The sequence below is a fragment of the Pygocentrus nattereri genome, chromosome 9 (assembly GCF_015220715.1).
Source record: "Pygocentrus nattereri isolate fPygNat1 chromosome 9, fPygNat1.pri, whole genome shotgun sequence".
Classification (NCBI taxonomy): Eukaryota; Metazoa; Chordata; class Actinopteri; order Characiformes; family Serrasalmidae; genus Pygocentrus; species Pygocentrus nattereri.
The window spans coordinates 44,322,222-44,346,927 of NC_051219.1; the positions used below are offsets into that span (position 1 = coordinate 44,322,222).

A 24,706-nucleotide genomic window follows, 5' to 3' on the forward strand; every position below is an offset into this window, starting at 1 on the left:
AACCCTGATGTAAAGCGTCTTGCCCGTGTAGCTGTGGACGTGTTGAAGAAGACTCTGGACCCGGAGCTCAGACCGTCTGACCTCAGCGAGTTCCACGAACCTGAAAATGAGCCGGAGTCTCCACCTTATGATGAGCCTGCAGCTGGACATCGGTGAGTGGACGAGTGAGAGCAAACACACACAAACGGTGTCCTGCCTGCAAACAGTGGTTTGACTTCCTAACTGAAAATGCGTTGACATTCATTTCATGTTGAATTCACTGTCAGTAAGTCCCTATCTGGCCACCAGAGGTCTCAGGATCAAGCCACCTGCACTGCTCCCAGCTCAGTCTCACCTTAAATACTCCCCAAACTCAGCACCTGCTTTGTTTGTCCATCTGGTGTTTTGAACGTCTGCCTGACTTTTTGTAATCTGCTTCTGCCTTTTGTCCTTTTTGCGTTGTCTGCCCAGCCCATAAGACGGATTCACAGTTATGGCCTTTTCACCTCGGCCTTCTTTACTACGAATGTTGTTACCCTGTTTTTAATAAACCTGCAAATGGATCCCTCAAAACTTTCTGAGTCATTTATTATTCATTTAGAAAAGCGAGCCAGTATATGACTAACAAACAAACACACCTAAAAATCATTGTAATTGTCATGAATGTTGTCAAAAATCCAGAAAATGTGTCTTGGTAGTGACCCTTCTTAATGCTCACCATGTGGTAATGAGGGACAGGGATGCAGCCTCACTTCCTGCTCTAAAATAAGGAGTGTGCCTAAGACGAGGCTGAAGCTCCCCAGAGGAAAGAAATCCTTTCTTAAGATTGTCTCAGAGAAATGAAGCAGACCATGTTTGGCACATAAAACTACCCAAATGTTAAAAGTGGAAGAAATGATAAAATGCAAGAAAATGTATTCTGATATGGGCCCTTTACATATAATCCTGCCAAAATAAACGTCAAGTAAATACGTCAAGAAAGTCTTCGATTTTACTGAGACGCAAGTTTAGACGTTACAATGTGCCTGTTCTGTTTTATTGCCCAGGCACTCGTTCATTTCAGAGTTTGACAGACACAAGAACTGAAGCACCACTAGGGGGCAGCAGTTTGCTGTGACAAACTAACAGCACGAAGGTGACCTCTAGTGTTGTCCTTCCCCTTTACTGACCACTTAAAAGAGCTCAATAGCTGATTTGTTACTGCCTTGGAACTCACTCTACCTAAAAATCCCCCCAGTATCAGAAACATACAGACAGAAGTCACGACCCCCAAATTCACCAAGACCTTATCTTGTCTGTAAACATTGCTTTAAAATCATGACCACAAAAGTACTTCTGTGTCTGATCCACTCAGACCAGCGCAACACACACTAACACACCACCACCACCACCACGTCAGTGTTACTGCAGTGCTGGGAATGACCCGCCACCCAAACAGTACCTGCTCTGTGAGGGTCCATGGGGGTCCTGACCACTGAAGAACAGGGTAACAGAGTATCAGAGAAACAGATGGACTACAGTCTGTAACTGTAGAACTACAGAGTGCAGCTATACAGTAAGTGGAGCTGATAAAGTGGACAGTGAGCGTAGAAACAGAGAGGTGGTCATTATGTTATGTCTGATTTGTTTACGCTCTCTGTGATGAGAGGAATGTCAGTGGTTGTCTGTTTTAGCGCACTAAGCAAAGTGACATTGAAGTGATGAATGAAATCAGGCCTGTGGATATTAAAATATACTGTGTTTGTCTTTCAGCTGCTTTGCTTTTTGAACAGCTTATTTATTCTGTCTTGTCTTTCCTTATTATTCAGTAACTACATGGGCTTCTGGTAAACTGCTGGACTTCATTTGCACCACACTGACGAGTCCTGGTAAATTAAAGGGGTTAAACTGCAGGCTTATTATTTATTTTTATTCATTTTAAGACTAATTCTGCTGTAAACACTGAATTATTCAGTATGCACTATGAAAATAGCATGTAAGTTATAGAGGTTTGACTGAGAGGTATTGAAATGTAGATCATTTAGAGGTCAAGGGGTTATAAACTGTAAGAGTATAATTCAGCCTGAGAATGAGCATAGGTGCAGTCGTATGCAAAAGTTTAGGCACCCCTAGTCAAATGACATGTTTTGTTGATTTTCTAAGTGAAAATAAGTAAAGCATCCTCTACAGAGAACACGCTCCTGCACCTGTTAACACACAGATACTGTGCGTTTGCAGAATTTAACATATTGGAAATAATAATGACATATTAAATGTGGCCTGTGCCAAAGTCATGTTTTATTTTTTATGTTTTCCCATTTTTCAGCCTGTAAAATTCAGCAAATAAATAGAAATTGAGCGCTAACAGTGGTACATTTGAGTTTATTGGCATTAATTTTGAGCATGAAATAATGAGAAATGACAACAGTCGAAATATTAAGTGTACAGAATTGACTTTTATTCAGGTTTTGCGGTGGCAGGTCAATCACATTGCACAAATCTTTATGCGCCAATCGGCCTTTGAGACAGAGAGAGTACAGCAGACTGTGGCAACAGCCGTTCCAAAGATCTCCACTTAGTCCATCGCATCCAGGAAGCAAAGCTGGGGAACTCGGAGGCTGATCATACAGCTGCTCTATCCTCAAGAACATTGCTGAGCTTTTCTTACACCATGAGTGCTTTTCAAAAAGTGCAGCAAACTGTTGGCAGTGCTGAGCGGAGTGACCATGGTCCAAACAATTTGCTTCATTTTTTGAGTTTTCCTAACACTAAACAACAGACATTGGTCAGGCTGGCAGTGAAAGAAGGTGAGCTCCTTGCTATGTCTCTCTCTTTAGCTGTCGGAGAAGCATTTCATAGAACAAAGAGCAGAAGCCTAAGAGAACTAGACCTGATCAAACCCACGCTGTAGACCTAGAGCATCCACTGAGCTCGTGGTGCGTTGAGTAGCTTTGCTCTGTGCTGAACACATGTAAACATATTTGATACATGTCAGCAGATACTCTAGGAATACATTCAGTGTGGTGAGAAGATGAAGAAGAGAAGGGATGCTGAGAAATTCTTAGATACTCAGTGGCAGGTTCTGAGTGGAAGTTATTCAGTAGAAGATGGAGCGGAGAGTTGGGTGGGGGGGGTTTGGAGGGACATTGTGTGTTTATAAGCGACGTTGCTGTACTGTGGAGGAGCGGGTCATGGTCATTGAACCTCCCCCTCCACCCAGGCTGAGACTGGAACCGCCGCCAAAGCCGACGCCGCCACCCAGGCCGCCACCCAGGCCAAGGCCGCCACCCAGGCCGCCACCCAGGCCAAAGCCACCTCCAGCACCGCCGCCACCCATGCCAAAGCCAGCTCCACCAGCGCCGCCACCATAGCCGAAACCACCACCGAATCCAGAACCTGCAAAACAACACAGAGAAAAGAGCTTAGTCATCTGTGCTTTCAGTCTGTTTGGTTGTCAAACAGTGAACAGTAATAATGCATATATAACTCACCACCACCACCACTGGAGCTCTCCTGAATATGGATGGTTGCGCTTCCGCCACCAGAGGCGATCCTGTGGACGGATTCATACAGTTTAGGTTCAGTTCAGAGCCAAAAATGACCTCCAAATAAGCTTTTTGTTGAAAATGGACTGACCTGGTCTCCTCTCCTTCCAGGAGCTTCCTGTAAGTGGCGATCTCAATGTCCAGGGCCAGTTTGACGTTCATGAGCTCCTGGTACTCGCGCACTTGCCGTGCCATGTCCTGCTTGGCTCTCTGCAGGGCCTCCTCCAGGTCCTTAATGCGGAGTTTGGCATCCTTCACTGCCAGCTCTCCTCGCTCCTCTGCCTCTGCAATCTGAGCCTCCAGGTTGGCTCGCTAGAAAAATGAAAGACACAGAAAACTCAAACTGAAGTTTCTGCACCCAACTGCGATCTAATTCAGTGACCTGTATTGTTGGGAATCTAGCAGAACTGCTCACCTGTCCCTTAACAGCCTCAATTTCATTCTGGAGTCGGCTGATCATGCGGTTGAGCTCTGCGATCTCAGCCTTGGTGTTGCGGAGGTCGTCTCCATATTGGCCAGCAGACGACTGCATCTCCTCAAACTGGTAAACAGGATGAAGCACAATCACTTGTAACTCAAGTGGCTCCTAAAGACTTGGATGTTATATTTCCCAACGTCAAAAAAGCTTTTTACCTTCTGCTTGTACCACGACTCGGCCTCGGCACGGCTGCGGTTGGCGATGTCCTCGTACTGAGCGCGGACCTCGGCCACAATGGCATCCATGTCCAGGTTGCGACTGTTGTCCATCTCCACGATGACCGATGTGTCCTTGATTTGTCCCTGAAGTTCACGCAGCTCCTGAAAAGTAAGGCATGGTAAAACATGAAGCTCTGTTTGACATGCAGCCTTACCTTGATAAAAGGAAGGCAGACAGATCACATCACAGTGAAAATATAATTGGATTAGGTTCCCACCTCCTCATAGATGGCCCTGAGGAAGTTGATCTCATCCTGAAGGGCATCAACTTTAGCCTCAAGCTCAATCTTGCCCATGTAGGCCCCATCGACATCCTGTTGAAGATTAGTATAGTTTATCATCCTGGGTTTTCTTGAAAGGTGACCAACTGTACAGATATTCTAGGACATATGAAAAACACAGTTTGGAGAGGAGAGAGTCAAAGCTCTTGCCTTCTTCAGCAGGACGAATTCGTTCTCCACAGAGGCGCGCTTGTTGATTTCATCCTCATATCTGCAAATTTAAAAACATGGCTCATTTAATGATGCAAGTTGTGGAAGTTGATGGAATAAAGCAACTCAAATTTGACAGGATAAGTGACTCACTTGTTCTTGAAGTCCTCCACCAGACCCTGCATGTTCTTCAGCTCTCCCTCCAGCTTCATCTTCTCATTTCCAAGACCGTCCAGCTGTCTGCGGAGGTTGGCAATGTAGGCCTCGAACATGGCGTCGATGTTGGAGCGGGTGGTGGTCTGTTCCTGAAGGAGGCTCCATTTGGTCTCGAGCATCTTGTTCTGTTGCTCCAGGAAACGTACCTACAGGAGGGATAAATGGGTGGAATCATATTAAAAATTAATGAAATCCTTTAGAAAGTGTTGGCAAATGAGTTCCTAAAATCAGTTCCTCTCTACATAAAGGAGGAGTCACACTGTTATCAGATGTGACATATACCTTGTGACAAGGTGTATTCCCAGTACATGTTGATACTTGCCTTAAAATAACTATAATTAATCCATCACCTGGCAGATTTATTAGCATTAGTACCACGTTTCTGTTGGGTCTTGCTGGCAGTGAGGAGTAATTGTTGCCCAGAGGCAGAGGCGGTCCACTGGAAGGTTTCCTAAAAGTCTTATTAGAACACTCCCCTTCTGAGGTCATGAAACACTGCCCTCATGTGCCTCTGCAACATGTTCCAGCTAGGCCTATGCTTTGGTGTGGGCTCTCGGCACATTCTTTGCCATCAAATTAGATTGGCAAAGCCCCTCAAAGAATATTGGCAGCCTTGTTGGCAGGCCTGAACCTGCCTGATGAGACACTCCTTGCCCCCTGGGCACAGGGGTGGAGTCACTCCCAGATATTGATTCCTGCTATGCAGTTTCAGTGGTTCTGGGTGTGCATGACTGCAGAAATTGAGTCTTTGAACTCTGCAAAGTTGGAATAATACATGTTTCTTCTTAAGTGGCTTTTATCCTTCTATAAACAAAGCTTCGCCTGTCTGTTGCATTGACCAAAACTGTATGAAAGTTGATCTTGCCAGGATTATTGAAAGGGATGAAAAGAATCCAGCACCATATCGTGAAAAGCTGACAAAGCATTTAATAGATAGGGTGTGGTTGGAAGTCTAATTCCCCCAAGAGGAAACAACACCCTAGTATTGATCATGCACAATTGTTTAACTACATGACCCATATGCGCCTGTGCCGCTCCCTCTCAGAGAAACTTTCAACATTTCAGAGAGTTTAACCATCATTACATCTCTTTAAATGCTATACTACACACTTGAGCTGCCATGGGAATAGATGGTTAACTTGATCCATGCCCTTATTTGGAGAGAACTAGCTGTCATTGGATCTGCCTAGGCTAAGGTTTCCAAACTCCAACTCCACTATGGACTGTCAAAGAAAACCACTCAAGCGGTTTTTAAGCCTTCATCAGCAAGACACCTATGCACTTTGACCACTGCAAGGCTAAATAATATAGTGGTGCACTGTGCAAATGAAGGCTTGATTTGTTTTTAAACACCTTAGGGTATTTAAATGCACCATCCCCAGGATTTCTGCATGCAGGCTAATGACTCTGAAATATTTAATGGCTATTGGACCTGCTCAGGTGAAAGCTCTGGCAGTTGTTTGAAGACGTATGAATGAACAAGCCCAAAGCCCTATAACAGGGGTGTCCAGCTCTGGCCTTGGAGGCCTTAGTGCAACACAGTTTACTGATTTCCCTGCTCAAACACACCTGCCTTCAAGTCAGCACACAGTTACCAGGTTTAGTATGTGTGTTTGAGCAGGGAAATCACCAAGCTGTGTTGGACTCTGGCTCATCCAGGACTTGAACTGGACACCGTTGCATTATAAACACTCAAATAAATTTCAATGGAATGGATATTTTTGCATGTGTTAATAAAGGTACAAATATATTTATGAGGAAAACCCACCTTGTCGATGAAGGAAGCGAAGCGGTTGTTGAGTGTCTTAATCTGCTCTTTCTCTTGTGTGCGGACGACCTGGATGTTGGGGTCGATCTCTAGATTGAGGGGCTGAAGGAGGCTTGAGTTGACAGTGACAGCTGTGATGGGGGGTGGCACAAACCCACCGGCACCGCCAAACCCAGCGCCACCGCCAAACCCACCGGCACCGCCAAACCCACCGGCACCGCCAAACCCACCGCCACCGCCAAAGCCACCTCTACTTCCAAAGCCAGCTGCACTGCCAAAGCCACCTCCACTGCCAAAGCCACCTCCACTGCCAAAGCCACCTCCATAACCTCCTCCACCTGCTGCACTCAAGGCTCCTCCGCTGCTCATGCTGTAGCTGATGGTAGAGCCACCACCACCGCCGCCGCCACCACCACCGAGGCCGAAGCCAGAGCGGCGAACAGTAGTAGAGCTGATCCTTGAGCCCGAGGGTACAGCATAGGCGGAATAGCTTGAGAAACTCGTTCTGCCACCTCCACCTCCCATGCCACCTTTGCCACCACTGAGGCTGATGGTGCGGATGCTCATGGTTATCTTCAAGGGGAGGGCACAGACAGAGAAAGAGCAAAGAGGACTGAAGCAGGAGAGCTCACTAAGAGGAGACTGAAATCCCTCTGAGTGCCTTCTCTGTGGAGCAGGAAGGTTTTTAAAGACCTCGGAAAGAGGGAGGGAGTCACCCGGCCCTCCCTCATTCAGCCTCAGGCGCGTCCTCCCCCTACACCTCACCTGAGCAGGTACCGCCCTTCATGTCGGACCGATGGGGTAAGAGAAGTCCTGTAAGGGGAGATGCCTTCAATACAAGCCTGCTGCACACCAGAGAAAGTCAGAGGGAAGGAGAAGGTCAATCAAATTCTCATGCAAATGAGACTCTTTTCCAGTGCAAAATTCTCCACTAGTTTCTGCGCAAGAGTAGCCCACATTCCCCTGCAACCGATACGCTTGGTGTCAGTTTCACAACTGCTAAGGTATACAGTGTGAGGTGCATTGACATGTATATTTCATGAGGCTGAAACATGCTGAGCTCGCTGTTCGCTTTGGGCAACAGGCTGGAAGCAGACATTTAGAATAGGGTAATATTTGATGAAGGGCTTTGACGCAGTCGTCTTGATCTCCCAGCATAGAAGCTGTTGTCATTCACTGGCTTCTGTGTCCAGTCAGACAAATGGGCCTCTGTTCTCTCAGCTGAGAGATTGCCTCCCTTCCTAACTGAGCACCAGGCTATTTACAGCCTTATGTGGTCGCTGAACACCGGCGTCTGCAAAGAGGCTTGGAGTAGAGGCTGGCATTTCAAGCCACTCTTAGTAGCCAGACCTTATGCAGGAGTTGTGGCACAAACATTTTCAAACCTGAATCTGCTGGCTGACAGAAAAATACAGACCTGACCAAACCTGTTATAATGGATTGAAGAAGTCAAGACACGACCCCCCATCTTTAACCACCTGCTGGCCATAAAATAACTGACCTTTCTCTCTGTTCCAGCGTCCCTGGATAACCTAACTACTGTGAAACTAACTTGTGAAGAAATTAAAATGTGAAAAATCTTGTGTTTCTTTTATCCTTGTGGTGTAAACATCCAAAAGGCAGTTTGACTGGACCCACTTTCTCTTCTAAAGAATCCCGCAAGCACAGTTTGGGTCATGTAACGGATCATAGGCGTGCACTGAACAGCATGCTGTTACTGTACAAGTCCATAGATGGCATTATCCAACAACATGTACTGGCCTGTTGTTCTGTGCCTGTTGTTCTCTGGTTCTACCTTTAAGGTCTGTGAGTAGCGTTATGGCCAACTCATTTAGAACTGCAACATAAAATGAAGCACAGAAGGAAAGTTTATTCAAATTGCATTGAAATTAAACAGTGAAAACCCCTAAAAGTAATATTATTGGCAATCCAGAGCTTAGAGCTCAAATGTAGGCCCACATTTCAACTTGTAATGCTGATAATAATAATAATAATAATACTAGTAATACTAATAATAATGCTTAGATTTAAAAAGGTTGAGTCTGTTTCCACCCCTGCACTCTAAAGTTGACAAAGTGCTTGAAATTCACTTGATTCAAACGTGTACATCGGTTCCACATGAGTACCAGGCACTACATCAACACAATGAATGTATTTTATTTCCTTTGTTTTGGCTGTAAGTGCATTCATGTGGGACTCCTGCAGATATTTTGAAGCAAGTCAGTTCAAAGCTCCATGTTTCTCAGTGTTGAATTATTATAAATACATTTCCATGAAAAATGGGCCAAAAGCTCAAAATGGCCAAACATTAAGATTTTAATAGGCTTAACAACAAACCATCAGTCAGTAAAAAAGCAAGAATAAAAAAAAATAGATTTCATTACTTTAGATGTAACAGCCTTCTGGGTAAAAAGAGAAGAAAAACGTGTTTAGGGTATTTGGTGTCACATTAGAGTTCAACTCTTGAGCCTGACCAGGCCAAGACCATTTGAAAAACCACTGATATGTTGTTTTGCAGTGTCGTCCTCTAAAAGAGAGGTGAGTTTAACATAAACACAAAGCCATGTGGGTCAACACAGTGAAGAGAAACGTGTCGTGCAGGGACATTTTCACAGAAACTACAACAGTGATGGTGGAACTCTACGGTAGGGCGTGGTGGTGGTGGTAGGGCATGGTCATAGTGGTGGTAGGGCGTGGTGGTGGTGGTGGTGGTGGTGGTGGTAGGGCATGGTCATGGTGGTGGTAGGGCGTGGTGGTGGTGGTGGTGGTGGTGGTGGAGAGGATGTACCAAGATTCAAGCAATAAAACAGGACAATGCTCCAGAGCAGAGAGCTTAATCCTTTCCTCAAAAGAAAGTTCAGGTTCATTAAAGAATGTAATATTAATAATGAGAATGACTGAGTCAAGCATAAACACAATAACAAAACAATGCTGTGCTACACCAGTCGGGAAAGCAACAAAGCATGTTTATGGGTTATATTTCAGGTTATTAAATTAGTAATGAATCAAAACCTCTTTCATGCAAGTATGAATACAGCATAAACCAAGAAACACATGCACTGAGTTCTACTTTGCTGATTCTGATAGCGATATTGAGACTTTTATTTAATATTCAGATATTTTTTATGGTCACTAAGCTTTGAAATGAGCTATTCGTGTGGCTCATTCCTGGATTCATATTGTCACTGGTGGAACAAAACTGATAACTTTCACAAGAGAAGCGAAACCATTCTTCACTTTCAATGAAAGTTAAGGTGACAAAATTTTATTCAAAGTCATTTTAGAGCGTTTCTGTTGGGCCGTTCATCATGACTAGCCGACACAACGTAAAGACCAGCCGGTGTCTTCTATTGGAAATAAACGGAGATAGAAAATGTTCAGACAGCAATGATATTCCAGTAGTCAGCATTCTCTGCTGTTATTGGTCTGATACCAATACGCATCACTACTGACATGCTGTATCTACTTGATTTGAAAATGCATATTGGCCTTTATCCATCCATCCATTTTCTAAGCCGCTTCTCCGTCAGGGTCGCGGGGGGATGCTGGAGCCTATCCCAGCAGTCTTCAGGCGGAAGGCAGGATACACCCTGGACAGGTCGCCAGTCCATCGCAGGGCAGACAGACAGTCACTCACTCACACACTCACACCTAGGGGTAATTTAGCGTGTCCAATTGGCCTGACTGCATGTCTTTGGACTGTGGGAGGAAACCGGAGAACCCGGAGGAAACCCACACAGACACGGGGAGAACATGCAAACTCCACACAGAGAGGACCCCAGTCACCCGGCCAGGGAATCGAACCCAGGCCCTCCTCGCTGGGAGGCGACAGCGCTACCCACCACGCCACCGTGCCGCCCTATTGGCCTTTATATTGTGTGTAAATTTAATGAAGGATGGACTGAAATAAATGCCCAAAAATGACTTGGAAATTCTGGTTCCATTGACTTCCATTGAAAGTAAAGCATGCTTTTTCCTTCTCCTGTAAAGTTACCATTTTATAGATACGAGGTTTTGTTCCAACAGCAGCGATATGTTAATGTACTGCAGTACTGTGTAAAAGTCAGAGACCACCTTCTATTTAATTAACCCCTGTAATCCCCAGGTTTATTACATGCTAAGCCGTATTATTCAGTACCTACAGCGACTTCAGTGCAAACTGGTTGAGCTGTTCTGAGCTGTTGTGGAAGTGTGTATTAAAACCTTGGGCCTGCTGGTGGCCTCAGCCATTCAAGGGTTAATTTCCAGTTGAAACCACCATTTAAGTTCTTCATTTTACTTCTAAGGACATTTAGATATAATCCACTTGTGGTTGGTATAGACTCCTAACTCTACCTTCGCCTACCTGCGTAAAATGATCATGTCGTACATCGCTCTGGATAAGAGCGCCTGTCAAGTGCCATAAATACAATACAATAAGTGAAAAACCAGATGTTTCAGGACAAAAGACAAAAACGACGAGTCCTAACAATCATGTGAGACCTGGTTTATCACCAAAACATGAGATAAAACAACAATTACAGCTTTTATCTTTGAGAGAGAGGAGAATAATCACATACTATAAATGCATGGACACTATAAATACTGAAAATTGGATATTATATTTAGTTGTTGAGGTCATCAAGTTTGACTGGAAGTGAAGTAATGAAGGGCGCTCTCTGGCTTTTGTGTAGAACTGTATATTTTATTCACGTTATTTAAATCTAATAAATGCAGCTCGTTACTTTTTCAGTACACAGGACTCCAGGTTCACTTCATGAGTCTGAACAAGTCGGTCTGAATCCGACGCCGCCCTTCTGCAATGAAACCTGTCCCCTAAAGAGTAAACGAAGCTCTGGGATGTGTTGTAAGCCACCACAGGCCTCCATGACCGCAGCAGCTTTTTACTCTGTTTGTGGGCCCCAGGGTCTGAAGCTGTGTGTGTGATTGACACACTCTAAGCTTAACACTCTGGAGGACTACAGGTCCATCGAGTTCTGTGAGTTCTTTAGTTTCATGGTTTTCCCTGAAGTGTTTTCCAAAGACAGAAATTCGTACGATTGAAAAGTGCAGTAGAAGCTGTTGCAGAAAGAGTGGACCACACTTAAATAGCCACTGCAGCTTTTAGGAAGCCCAGCCACAGTCATCACGAACGGTGGATCTGATGGAGTGAAGGATCGATAGTTTAACGACGGTAGATGTAGGTTATGTAAATATCACCCTAGAAACAACACACACATGTATATTCAGTGTGTGTACGTGAGTGAATAACTGTACCATGACATCTGGGTAGGATCAAATGCCTGAAGCCCACAAAGCGTGTTTAATGAGTCATTTTAAAGCCTCTTTGCCCTGACAGGTAAAGTTTGCTAGGCCTGGTTAAGCTCTGGAGGAATATGATTGGTGTTCAAGAACGCAAGACCTGCTGTTCCTCCTCGTGTGATTTCTGTCTTTCTTTCTGTCTTTCTTTCTTTCTTTCTTTCTTTCTTTCTTTCTTCTACTAAAAGTTGACCTTTGGGCTCTGTAAACTCAGAAAGCTCTTTCATCAAAATGACAACATTTCATAAACGCAAAATAGAGGTGCTTCTAGAGGACACTCGGAGAAGACGGAGCCACTTCGTCTTCTCAGTTCTGTGCAGCACAAGCACTCACCTGTAAAAGCTGACATCACTGTATCGTAATGGGAATCATCTGTCGAGTTCATGTGTTTCTGTTTTTGTGGTGTGTTTATGAAATGTGGCCTCTGAGTCGTCACTGTGGTGAAAGTGTTTTGCAGCTCGTTCTTATTTGCTGTTTGGGTCTTCTCGGTCACCGTAGTTACCAGATTTAAGTAGTCACAGAACCAGACGGACCAAGGCCTTGGGGGGGGGGGGTGTTCAGCCACCATTGAATGGTTTATTTCCATTGTTGTTGCATTTTTCTTCATATCTCTTCCTATTTTAGTGCTGCTTTTTAACTACATATAATACTGGGCTTCCTTGAGGAGAGGCTTGGAAATGGGTAAACACACACACTGACATCCAGAAAATCAGTATTTATTATTTTTATTATATATATATATATATATATATATATATACACTGCTCAAAAAAAATAAAGGGAACACTTAAACAACACAATATAACTCCAAGTAAATCAAACTTGTGTGAAATCAAACTGTCCACTTAGGAAGCAACACTGACCATCAATTTCACAGCTGTTGTGTAAATGGAACAGACAACAGGTGGAAATTATTGGCAATTAGCAAGACACATTCAGTAAAGGAGTGGTTCTGCAGGTGGGACCACAGATCACTTCTCAGCACCTTTCTGCTTTCTGGCTGATGTTTTGGTCACTTTTGAATGTTGGTGGTCTTTCACACTCGTGGTAGCAGGAGACGGACTCTACAACCCACACGAGTGGCTCAGGTAGTGCAGCTCATCCAGGATGGCACATCAATGCGAGCTGTGGCAAGAAGGTTTGCTGTCTCTGTCAGCGTAGTGTCCAGAGGCTGGAGGCGCTACCAGGAGACAGGCCAGTACACCAGGAGACGTGGAGGAGGCCGTAGGAGGGCAACAACCCAGCAGCAGGACCGCTACCTCCACCTTTGTGCAAGGAGGAACAGGAGGAGCACTGCCAGAGCCCTGCAGAATGACCTCCAGCAGGCCACAAATGTGCACGTGTCTGCACAAACGGTTAGAAACCGACTCCATGAGGATGGTATGAGGGCCTGACGTCCACAGATGGGGGTTGTGCTCACAGCCCAACACCGTGCAGGACGCTTGGCATTTGCCAGAGAACACCAGGATTGGCAAATTCTCCACTGGCGCCCTGTGATCTTCACAGATGAAAGCAGGTTCACACTTAGCACACGTTACAGACGTGACAGAGTCTGGAGACGCCGTGGAGAGCGATCTGCTGCCTGAACATCCTTCAGCATGACCGGTTTGGCAGTGGGTCAGTATGGTGTGGGGTGGCATTTCTTTGGAGGGCCGCACTGCCCTCCATGCGCTCGCCAGAGGTAGCCTGACTGCCATTAGGCACTGAGATGAGATCCTCAGACCCCTTGTGAGACCATATGCTGGTGCGGTTGGCCCTGGGTTCCACCTAATGCAGGACGATGCTAGACCTCATGTGGCTGGAGTGTGTCAGCAGTTCCTGCAAGATGAAGGCATTGAAGCTATGGACCGGCCCGCCCGTTCCCCAGACCTTGCTAGTAAAAGGTAGCAGACTTTCAACAAGGTGTTGGAAACGTTCCTCAGAGATTCTGGTTGGTTATTTGAGTTCCTGTTGCCTTTCTATCATCTGGAACCAGTCTGCCCATTCTCCTCTGACCCCTCACATCAACAAGGCATTTTCGTCCACACAACTTTCTTGGACTGTTCTCTGTAAACCCTAGAGATGATTGCACGTGAAAATCGCAGTAGATCAGCAGTTCCTGACATACTCAGACCAGCCCGTCTGGCACCAACTATTTGTGTTAACAAGCAATTAAACAGTGTACCTAATAAACTTGATTCAACCTCTAAATGACCCTTGTGTGTATAATGGCCTATGGCCTTGTAGTGAGTTGACAACAGTTGGGCTGGATTCTGTTTACGCATGTCGCTAAAATGTGTCCCCACTGTGACCAGATAAGGTCCATTGTCATGATACAAGTCAACAGGCTTGGCTTGGACCATTGCATCGGCTCGGAGTCCAAGAAGGCTCTTGTTTTGAGGGGCAACTCCGGCCTGTTGGTCAGTGCTCAGTAGATGCCTTTCTGCTCATCCACTCATCCAATCAAAGTGTCCTGGGGGTGTTTTACATTAAATTAAGTGACCCTTATTAGTCCCACAACCGGGGACTTCTGTGCAGTGAAACACCACATACACACTTGTGAACACACACACTAAGGGGCAGTGAGCACACCTGCCCGGAGCAGTGGGCAGCCCTATCCACAGCGCCCGGGGAGCAGTTGGGGGTTAGGTGTCTTGCTCAAGGACAACTCAGTCACGTGCTTTTGGCTCAGGGGATCCAACTGGGGACTTTCCGGTCACAGGGCTGGTTCCCTAACCTCCAGCCCGCGACTGCCCCCAGTCTTTGTGCCTGGCTTTTCATGCATTCAAGCGAAATTTCAAATGTGATCCCATCATTGAAAACTCATTTTGGCGCAAGCTGTTCACAGGCCCAAAGTCTGGCACCACTTACTGCAAAACCCTGTTAGAGTAATGCTTTCAAATATTCTTTTAGCATTAGATATTATACTAATCTGCAACCACAGAGCTTTAAAAGACATTATTTAAAGTATAGCTCTGCTTTTTAGCCCAAGACCGATTGCAGTGTGTGAATCTACTAGAAATACATGTATAAAGAATGTATGAAGTGGCAGATTTTGCACTGGAACATGAGTGCGTTGTACTTGTTCAGGCGCATTAACTTTGTCAAGAAAGCGCAGGTGAAGGCTTCCTCCCTGCTGTTGCACAGCCTTCGCCCGGGGCCAACAACCCCACCCCTCAGAGCCACATCCCCCAAAACATCTCTTGTCACGTACACTCAGGCTCCCCACGCTGACTTCCAAACATGGTTATGACTATTCACAGAAATACGATCTGAGAAACCCCCCAGATTGTCCAGCATTGAGATATCAAAGCCCATCCTAGACTGAGCGGCAAGTCTTCTTAGGCCTGATAGTTTAATGAGCATGCATTGGTGCCTCGCTGCTCAGAATGAGGTCTTATTGGAATGTGTTGCGTTTTTCCCTCCGCAGCACAGAGTCAGTCTGATCCAAACTTTTGCATTTGCAAGTACAAAGACCTGAATACTTGCTCTCATTCTGGTGAAGCGAACAGAATTCATTCATAAGGAGATGAACTATTGTGGCTTTTTTGCACGTCTGGGCATGTTTTTGTTTTAGTGGATGAGGCTGAACTCGCTCCCCATAATCAGAGCCTAGTGTGGCTGGATTGTACTGGCATAAATATGAAATACAGCAAAAGGTAAACACCCAGCATGATTCAGTGGTCAATCTAAGCTCTGAATCAGTGAGAACCTTACTGACTCACTGTGGTTTGGAAGAAGTACTCAATGTGTGCTGGATAGTAGTGATAAAATTAAAGCTACGTGCATGTTTGGACACATTGGACCCAAACATGCCAACCACACCTTCATTTAATCGACTGTAGTTTGAGGAATCTGTGCAAAGCAGTAGGAAAGGGAAAGAGTTCAGAGATCTCAGGGTGCAGTTCTGGGTTCTGCTTTGCTGCTGGTAGGCTGAGTCCATCCTTGCTGGGGGTTCAAGAGTGTAAGAATCGTGGAGGACAAGGTGGAGGTGGGGAGGTGGTGAGGTGTGAAGTCACTACAGGGGTTGGGAGTGGTGAGCTGGGTAGACATTAGCTAGCTTGGCGCTTCTTCCCAATTTCAGTTGCTGCATGACTGCAGTATGATTCATAATAGACCCTTATTTATCCAAGATTAAGAAAGAGAACATGAGGGTGTGTGGTATCATGAATAACATCAGTCAAATTAAGGTTTTATAGATTTGTTTTGTAATGTTTGACTTTTGTTTCGTAGTAAAAAGGTAGCAAAGACATTATTCACTTTAAAGCTATGAGCCTTCTGCCCTTCACTGAGGTAAAATCCCTGTAATGCATGGTCTTGAGTGGCTTATTACTTTGATAAAATAGAGGTAACAAAACACGCTGTAATATAATAAAAAAACGCAGATAATCAATGTCAATAAACATTTCCTCTACTAATCAATATAGTCTGTACATGTATATATACAGTATATACAGTATATATACTGTAACCACAGTAGGCTGCGGTTGCTAGGAAACAGAACAATTAATGAGCGGTTTTCCACTTTACAGTACAAAATCACTCAACAGCAGAAGTTTTACGATTTTTCGTACCTGCACAATATTGGTACCACCCTACATATTGTTGCTGTCCAAAAACAACAACAAACAAACAAACAAACAAACAAAAAACTAAATAGTAACTTTAGCTGAAGAAGCAAAAATATTCTTTACATTTAACGTAAAGAGGAGGTTTTTTATTGGTCCATTCATGATGAATTTTTATATGCAATGTGAAAGACATTCATTGTTTTCAAATGATTTAGAAAAATTTATGATTTTTTTTTATGTTGTATTTTGGATTCTGGTATACCGGTCAATGACAATGCTGGATGACCAGCTAAACCAGCACCAGACCTACATAAGCCATTTCGTGCTGGTATAAGAGGGCAGTCATGGGCTGGAGGTTAGGGACCTGGCCTTGTGACCGGAAGGTCACCGGTTTGATCCCAAGAGCTTGACCATATGTAACTGAAGTGTCCTTGAGCAAGACACTTAACCCCAAAGTAGACCCCCCCAAAGTTTCCTTCCGGCGGCGCAGCGAGTAGCTGCAGCGGCCACTTCGGGAACAGCAAAACGGTGCTTTTTTTGCTATTTTTGTTTACTGTCTGTCGTGTAACCCGACCAAAACTAGATATCATGACTGTTTCAACCAGCACCATCCTCTACCATCGCCAGAGCCCTATACCTGAGAAGTTAGCCACAATCTCTGCTTCCAAGCGAACTGCGGGAAGAGCTGCGCAAGCTAGGCCTGCTACGGTCCCCGGCGCTGCATGAGCCTGCTGGCCACAAGGAGGCAGAAGCGAGCCGGCGTGAGATCTAGGCTAATGGCTAACCCCACATGACCAGCCGTTCCATCGCTCCTTCTCTCTAACATTTGTTCCTTGGAGAATAAACTGGACTACCTCCGGATTCAGCGGGCTGCCCAACGTGAGTTCAGAGACTGCTGTGTTTTCGTTTTTACGGAGACGTGGATGACGAGCTCCACTCGGACTCAGCCGTTCAGCTCGACGGCCTGTTGTGCTTCCGTGTGGACAGAGACGCTGAGCTGAGCGGTGAGACTCGAGGAGGAGGCCTGTGCGTTTACGTCAACACTGAATGGTGTAAAGACGTGGCGCTGGTCTCCAGTCGCTGCTCACCGCTGGTGCGATTGTCAGAGCCGGGCCAGTTTATTTGCCCAGAGAGCCAAGTTCACTAACGCCGCACTGAATGAGCTGTACAGAGCAATCAGTGACTTCCAGAACACAAACCCAGACGGACCGTTTATTGTTGTCGGTGATTTTAATCATGCCAATCTGAAGTCAGTGCTCCCCAAATTTCATCAGTATGTGGACTTTGTACCCCGGGGGGGCTCTGTGCTGCATCTTGTTTACACAAACATCCCCGGCACATACTGGGCCGAGCCCCGCCCCCACTACAGCTACTCAGACCACATCTCTGTGATGCTCATTCCAGCACACAGACCACTCATCAGACGTGCCAAACCAGACCAGAAGCAAGTGAGAACCTGGCCGCCAGGAGCTATCTCTGCTCTTCAGGACTGTTTTGAGTGCACTGACTGGGAGATGTTCAGAGTAGCAGCAACTACCGGTGACTCCATCAACCTGAAGGAATACTCAGAATCAGTGACTGGCTACATCAGCAAGTGCACTGATGATGTTACTGACTCCAAACCCATCACAACTCACCCCAACCAGAAACCAACTCACTGCAGAGGTGAGCATGCTGCTGAGAACCCACAACAAGGCTTTCAAGTTGAGGGACAAAGCAAATCTCAGGGTGGCAAGAGCCAATCTCTCCTGGGCCAAAGAGGCCAAGTGTGCCCACTCAAAGAAAATCCATGATGATTTTCAAAACACTGCTCTCACATGGCGCATGTGGCAGGGCATCCAGGCCATCCCCAACTACAAGTCACCTCCACCTGCTTGTGACAGTGAGGCCTCCCTTCCTGACATGCTTATCAACTTCTATGCTCGGTTTGAGGCACAGAGCGGCACGACGGTGAGGAAAACCACACCTCCTCCAAGCGAACAGATGCTGTGTCTGTCCACTGCTGATGTGCGGAGAACTCTACACAGAGTCAACCCACGAAAAGCCCCAGGATCCAAAAGCATACCAGGCAGAGTGCTCAGAGAATGCGCCGGACAGCTGGCTGATGTTCTCACGGACATGTTCAACATCTCTCTGATGTCATCTCAACGTGCTTCAAGTCCACCATCATCATCCCTGTGCCGAAGAAGTCTCCAGTGTCCTGCCTCAATGACTACCATCCCGTTGCACTCACTCCCATCATCATGAAGTGCTTCAAGAGGCTTATCATGAGGCACATTAAAGACCAGCTTCCTCCTTCACTGGACCTACTGCAATTTGCATATCACCCAAACCACTCAACAGATGACGCCATCTCCACCACACTCCACCTGGCTCTCTCCCACCTGGACAATAAAGACACCTACGTCAGAAAGCTGTTCATAGACTTCAGTTCAGCATTCAACACCATCATCCCTCAGCAGCTGATTGGAAAACTGAGCCTACTGGACCTGAACACTTTCCGTTCTCAGTTAGTCAGGATGGGTAAGAACATTTCCAGCACCACCACCGGTGCCCCTCAGGGCTGTGTGCTCAGTCCACTGCTGTTCACTCTATTGACTCACGACTGCACTGCAAAGCACAGGTCAAATCACACCATCAAGTTCACTGATGACACGACTGTGGTGGGTCTGATCAGCAAGAATGAGTCTCTGAATGTAGACAAAACTAAGGAGATGGTTGTTGACTTCCGAAGAGTGCGAGGTGACCACCCCCCACTGAACATCACTGGCTCTGCTGTGGAAATCGTCAGGAGCACCAAGTCCACATCACAGACAACCTCACCTGGTCCCTCAACACCAACTCCATAGCCAAGAGAGCCCAGCAGCGCCTCTACTTCCTGCAGAGACTGAAGAAGGCTCATCTCACCCCTCCCATCCTCACCATGTTCTAGAGGGGGACTGTGGAGAGCATCCTGAGCAGCTGCATCATCACTTGGTTTGGGAATCGCACCGCCTCAGACCGCAAGACCCTACAGCGTATAGTGAGGACAGCTGAGAAGATCATCGGGGTCTCTCTCCCCTCCATCATGGACATCTACACCACACGCTGTATCCGGAAAGCCACCAGCATTGTGGACGACCCCGTCCATCCCTCACAAGGACTTTTCTCACTGGTCCCGTCTGGCAGAAGGTACCAGAGCATCCGTGCCACCACTGCCAGACTCTGCAACAGCTTTATTCCTCAAGCAGTCAGGTTCTTATACTCACAAGGACTGAGCTAACCCCCCCACCACACACCTCCTCACACACACACTCCACACACACACACACACAACTCTTTTGATGTTCTACCTGCACTATCTGGATCATTGCTGCTACACTGTGTTTACACTGTTTACTCTGGTTTTTCTACCTCAGTAACTGCTGTGTTTCTGTCCGTCGTCTGACTGTGTGACTCTCAGATCACAGCAGGTTAATATCTCTGCACCTTATTCCACGACCTCATGTCCAGAGTGAGTGCTGTGTCGGTGCTGCACTGTCCGGTCTGTTTACTGTGTCTACTGTCTGTTTAATTTATCGTATTTATTGTTTCTAGTTTAATTTTTTTGTTTGCACACGATGTCTGCACGTTCGCACTTTGTACTTTTGTTCCTTGTTGCTCCGTGATGATCCTGGACGAATGTAATTTCACTCCACTCTGTACTTGTACAGAGAGGGAATGACAATAAAAGCCTCTTGACTTGACTTTACTTGACTTGACTTGACTGCTCCCTGGGCACTGAGGATAGGGCTGCTCACCCCGCCGGGCAAGTGTGCTCACTGCCGCTCACTGTGTGTTCACTAGTGTGTATGTGGTGTTTCACTTGACGGATGGGTTAAATGTGCTGGTGAAATTTCCCCGTTGTGGGGAATAAGGGCCCCTTAATTAATTATTTAAAACTTAATAAGCTGTTTTTTTGTTAAGTGGGGCTTCAGGACCTAATGACATTGCCTAGTGTCAATCTAATTTTAGAAATATTACTTTGGGTGGTGGATCATTCTCAGCACTGCAGTAACACTGATGCGGTGGTAGTGTGTTAGTGTGTGTTGTGCTGGTCTGAGTGGATGAGATACAGCAGTGCTGCTGGAGTTTTTAAACACCTCGGTGTCGCTGCTGGACTGAGAATAGTCCACCAACCAAAAATATCCAGCCAGCAGCGTCCTGTGACCACTGATGAAAGACTAGAGGTTGACCAACACAAACTGTGCAGCAGCAGATGAGCTGTCATCTCTGACTTTACACCTACAAGGTGGACCGACAAGGTAGGAGTGTCTAATAGAGTGGACAGTGTTTAAAAACTCCAGTGTCAGACCAGCACACACACTAACACACTACCACCATGTCACTGTCACTGCAGTGCTGAGAATGATCCACCACCCAAATAGTACCTGCTCTGTGAGGGTCCATGGGGGTCCTGACCACTGAAGAACAGGGTAACAGAGTATCAGAGAAACAGATGGACTACAGTCTGTAACTGTAGAACTACAGAGTGCAGCTATACAGTAAGTGGAGCTGATAAAGTGGACAGTGAGCGTAGAAACGAGGTGGTGGTCATGATGTTACGCCTGATCGGTGTATGTTTTCAATATTGGCAGTTTCTTTTGTTTAGAGTAATATGGTTAAAAAGGCTTAAAACCAGTCAGATTGTCTTGTTGGAGCTCGCTGTTGTATAACCACAGATATGTGGTTACAAAGTCCCAAAGACTGAGCATCAGTACTCAGTAGAATGCCCCTTTTACTTCATACATGCTGCTGAATTGTGTCAGGACATACAATATAATCTGCTGGTTTTTGTTGGCCTGTGCATTATATGTAAGGTTATATAAGGAATGTGCTATGTATGGTATGCTTAAGAGTCTCCTGAATGCCGTCCTCGAAGGATTTACCGCCACACCTTGGGGCTTTTCACACATATGAAGTTGGTGAAAGTGTTATGAAAGCCTCTTGAATTGTCAAACTCATTAGGCATGATACAAGAATAGCATTTAATCCTTAGATTACTCAGACTAAGAGTAATAATTTATCTTTACAATTGTAGAACAGTAAATCTGCACAGTCTTAATAATTCAGATATGTCATATGTTCCATCACAAAAAAATGAAGCATTTTACAAAAAGTAAATAAAAACAAATTGCAATGATGTGCAAATCATTTAAATCCTATATTTCATTGAAAGTAGTACAAAGACAATGTTTGGCATGTTGAAACTGAGAAATTTAGTTTTTTCGAAAAATATTTGCCTGTTTTGAATTTGATGCCAAGAACACGTTCCAAAAAAGTTGGAACAGGGGAAGAAAAGGCTGGTAAAATCGTGTAATGCTAAAAAAAAAACCACCTGGTGGTTGATTGACAACAGGTCAGTAACATGACTGGGTATAAAGAGCATCTCAGAGAGGCGGAGTCTTTCAGAAGTAAAGAGGAGGAGGGGTCACCACTCTGTGAAAGACGGCACCATCAAATAGAGCAACAACTCAAGAAGAACGTCTCTCAACATAAAACAGCAAAGAGCTTCTGCTTTTCATCGTCTACGGTGCAGAATATCATTAAAGACTCAGAGAATCTGGAGAAATCTCTGTCTGTGAGGGACGAGGCTGAACACCAGTATCTGCTGGCCGTGATCTTTGGGCCCTCAGGCAGCACTGCATTAAAAACAGACATGGTTCTGTAGTGGAAATCACTGCATGGGCTCAGAAACACTTCTGAAAACCACTGACTGTGAACACAGTTCATCACTGCATCCACAAACGCTGTTAAACTCTAAAACACAAAGAAGAACCCAAATATAAACAGGATCCAGAAACGCTGCCACCTTCTCTGGGCCTGAGCTCATTTAAAATGCACAGAGTTTGTTAAAAGAAGAGGTGGTGAAACACAGTGACGCCCCCGTCCCAACTTTTTGGAACATGCTGTTGGCATCAAATACAAAAAAAAATACATTTATTTTTCAAAAAACTAAAACTTCTCAGCTTCAACGTTTGATATTGTCACGATTAGCCCCTCCCAGTTTTGTCCATGTGTTCGTGTTGTGTTTTGGTCTAGTCCATGTGCTTTTTGTTTTGATCCCAGTCAGGCCCCTTGTTTGGTTACTCCACCCCTGATTGTTCCCACCTGTGTTTTCCACCTGTGTCTTGTGAACCCTCGTTAGCCCTCTTGTATTTAAGCCTTGTGGTTTCCTTAGTCTAGTGCTGGTCTTTGTTTGAATTGTTTGGTTGTATGCTCATGCTGTTTGATTTGTTTGGCCTGTTTCTCTGTTGTAGATTTCAGTCTGTGTTTATTGCGTCATGTCTGTACCCAAATCTATCCGTGTTGGCTACATGAACCTGGACTGTCTTGACCGTGACCCTGGATTTGCCCCTAATAAATCTCGCTTATCTCCACATATGCGTCCGCTTTCTCGCTCCCCGGCGTTACAGATATGTTGTCTTTGTACTGTGTTCAGTGAAATATAGCGTTTAAATTAATTGCAAATCATTGCATTTTGCTTTTATTTACATTTTGCACTGTGTCCCAACATTTTTAGGAATGGGGTTGTATTTGTAATATTGATAATCGTAAACTAGTGATAAATCAGAGAATAAAACTATAATAAAAATAAAAATAGAACAATTTTGCCTCACAAAGCCCTGCATTTACCTCTCCAGCATGAGTGGATTTTAAAAATATGTTTTAGGCCAAAAGCTTATTGTAAAAGTGTTCTAAAACGAAGACTCAGGGTTCAGGCAGCGTATTTTTAAGCCATTCCCTGTAATAATTTTCTGTGAGGATGCTTTTCGAAGCTTTAAATACTACAGAATTCTGGTTCTCTTCATCACCCCTGAGAACAGTTCTGACTCGGTGAGCTTGTCTACGATGCCATATTTCACAGTAACCCACTCTGAATGCCTTTCATTGCACAGTAACACAGTGGAATTTCTCTTTAGCTATTCTATAGAACAGAAAACTGGCATGTACAGTATAGAATAAAAGTCCTGTTAGTGTTTTTCAGGAAACGTCCTTCCACTGTTTCATTAGATTAAAAAAAACGTCATATTGAATTTGTTCATATGAGCTTCATTTGTTTGTATCAGTCTCAGCCTCACAAAGGAATCATATCTAAAATGTACAAAGGCTTAATGGTAAAGAAAGGAAGTTCAACAGAATATATGAAGCAAAAATGGGAAAAAATTAAGTTAAGCGATACTTTTTTGATCCCACAACCGGGGAAATTCCACCTCCGCATTTAACCCATCCGTGAAGTGAAACACCACATACACACTAGTGAACGCACACACACTAGGGGGCAGTGAGCACACTTGCCCGGAGCGGTGGGCAGCCCTATCCACGGCGCCTGGGGAGCAGTTGGTGGTTAGGTGTCTTGCTCAAGGACACCTCAGTCATGGACTGTCGGCCCTGGGGATCGAACCGGCAACCTTCCGGTCACAGGGCCAGATCCCTAACCTCCACCCCACGACTGCCCCAGAAAGAGAGTAGTATTACCATTTCGAGTGAAATATGGCTTAAGACGTGAATTTCAGTGGAATTAAAGATAATTGACATGTCTGGAGAGAATTTGGGTGGAAGTGTGTTACTCGATTTTCTGTTACTCCAAAGCAGAAACCTCAGGGATGTTGGAGGATGTGTGGGAAGCAGGAAGCTGCCCACTGGCAGGTATTTTGGGAATGCTCAATAATAAATAAGACATTTTTTTACTTTTTTGGAGTTGCATAAAGTAGTTTTCATTTTGTTTTATTTTAAAGAATGTTAAAAAGAGGCGAACATCATCATCATCATATATTTGGAAATCAACATGCGCATGGAATTCTTTACTGGCATTGCATGCTTCTAAATGTCTCCCCTTGAAAAAATCTGATTTGATCATTTACACACCGGGAATACTCACGGAATGCCAGTGGATGATTTGCACGAATGTTTTTTGTATACTTATTTGAGATCCTCCTGCTGACACATTAGTGTGTTTTTACAATGCCTGACAAGCTACAAAGAGAATATTATAAGAATGCTCAGTTTATGGCACCACCTTTTGGTTTCGTTTCAAAGGACAGTTCTTTAAAATTAAAGTGAAACCGCTGAACTGAAACTTCTTTAGGGAACCTTTATTTTTCAGAGCGTATAAAATTCGGATCATTAGTTTCAGTTCTCAGTGTAACACTTGCTCTGGTATCTTTCTGTTATGAAACAGTCTTTGGGAAACTCATTACAGGCCGTCAAGTCGAGGCAAGAATC

At 45.1% G+C, this 24,706-nt stretch overlaps 1 protein-coding gene across 1 annotated transcript; it reads right to left on the reverse strand.

The window, feature by feature from the left end:
- Window positions 1-2,394: 2,394 nt before the first annotated feature.
- Window positions 2,395-7,285, reverse strand: krt5 (keratin 5). The gene is made up of 9 exons (XM_017700935.2): window positions 6,615-7,285; window positions 4,784-4,992; window positions 4,631-4,691; window positions 4,418-4,513; window positions 4,137-4,301; window positions 3,919-4,044; window positions 3,595-3,815; window positions 3,450-3,511; window positions 2,395-3,354 (listed from the first exon to the last, which is right to left on the reverse strand). Exons 1-9 carry the CDS (start codon window positions 7,179-7,181, stop codon window positions 3,113-3,115), a joined length of 1,749 nt encoding a protein of 582 aa, XP_017556424.1. The 5' UTR covers window positions 7,182-7,285; the 3' UTR covers window positions 2,395-3,112.
- Between the last annotated feature and the right edge of the window lie 17,421 nt (window positions 7,286-24,706).

Excerpts from the sequence above, each read along its gene's own strand:
- krt5 (XM_017700935.2), bottom strand. The coding sequence starts at position 7,181 with ATGAGCATCCGCACCATCAGCCTCAGTGGTGGCAAAGGTGGCATGGGA. Across the intron at positions 4,692-4,783 it reads GTGGAGGACTTCAAGAACAA|ATATGAGGATGAAATCAACA; the intron begins GTGAGTCACTTA and ends TTAAATTTGCAG. Across the intron at positions 4,514-4,630 it reads AATTCGTCCTGCTGAAGAAG|GATGTCGATGGGGCCTACAT; the intron begins GCAAGAGCTTTG and ends AATCTTCAACAG.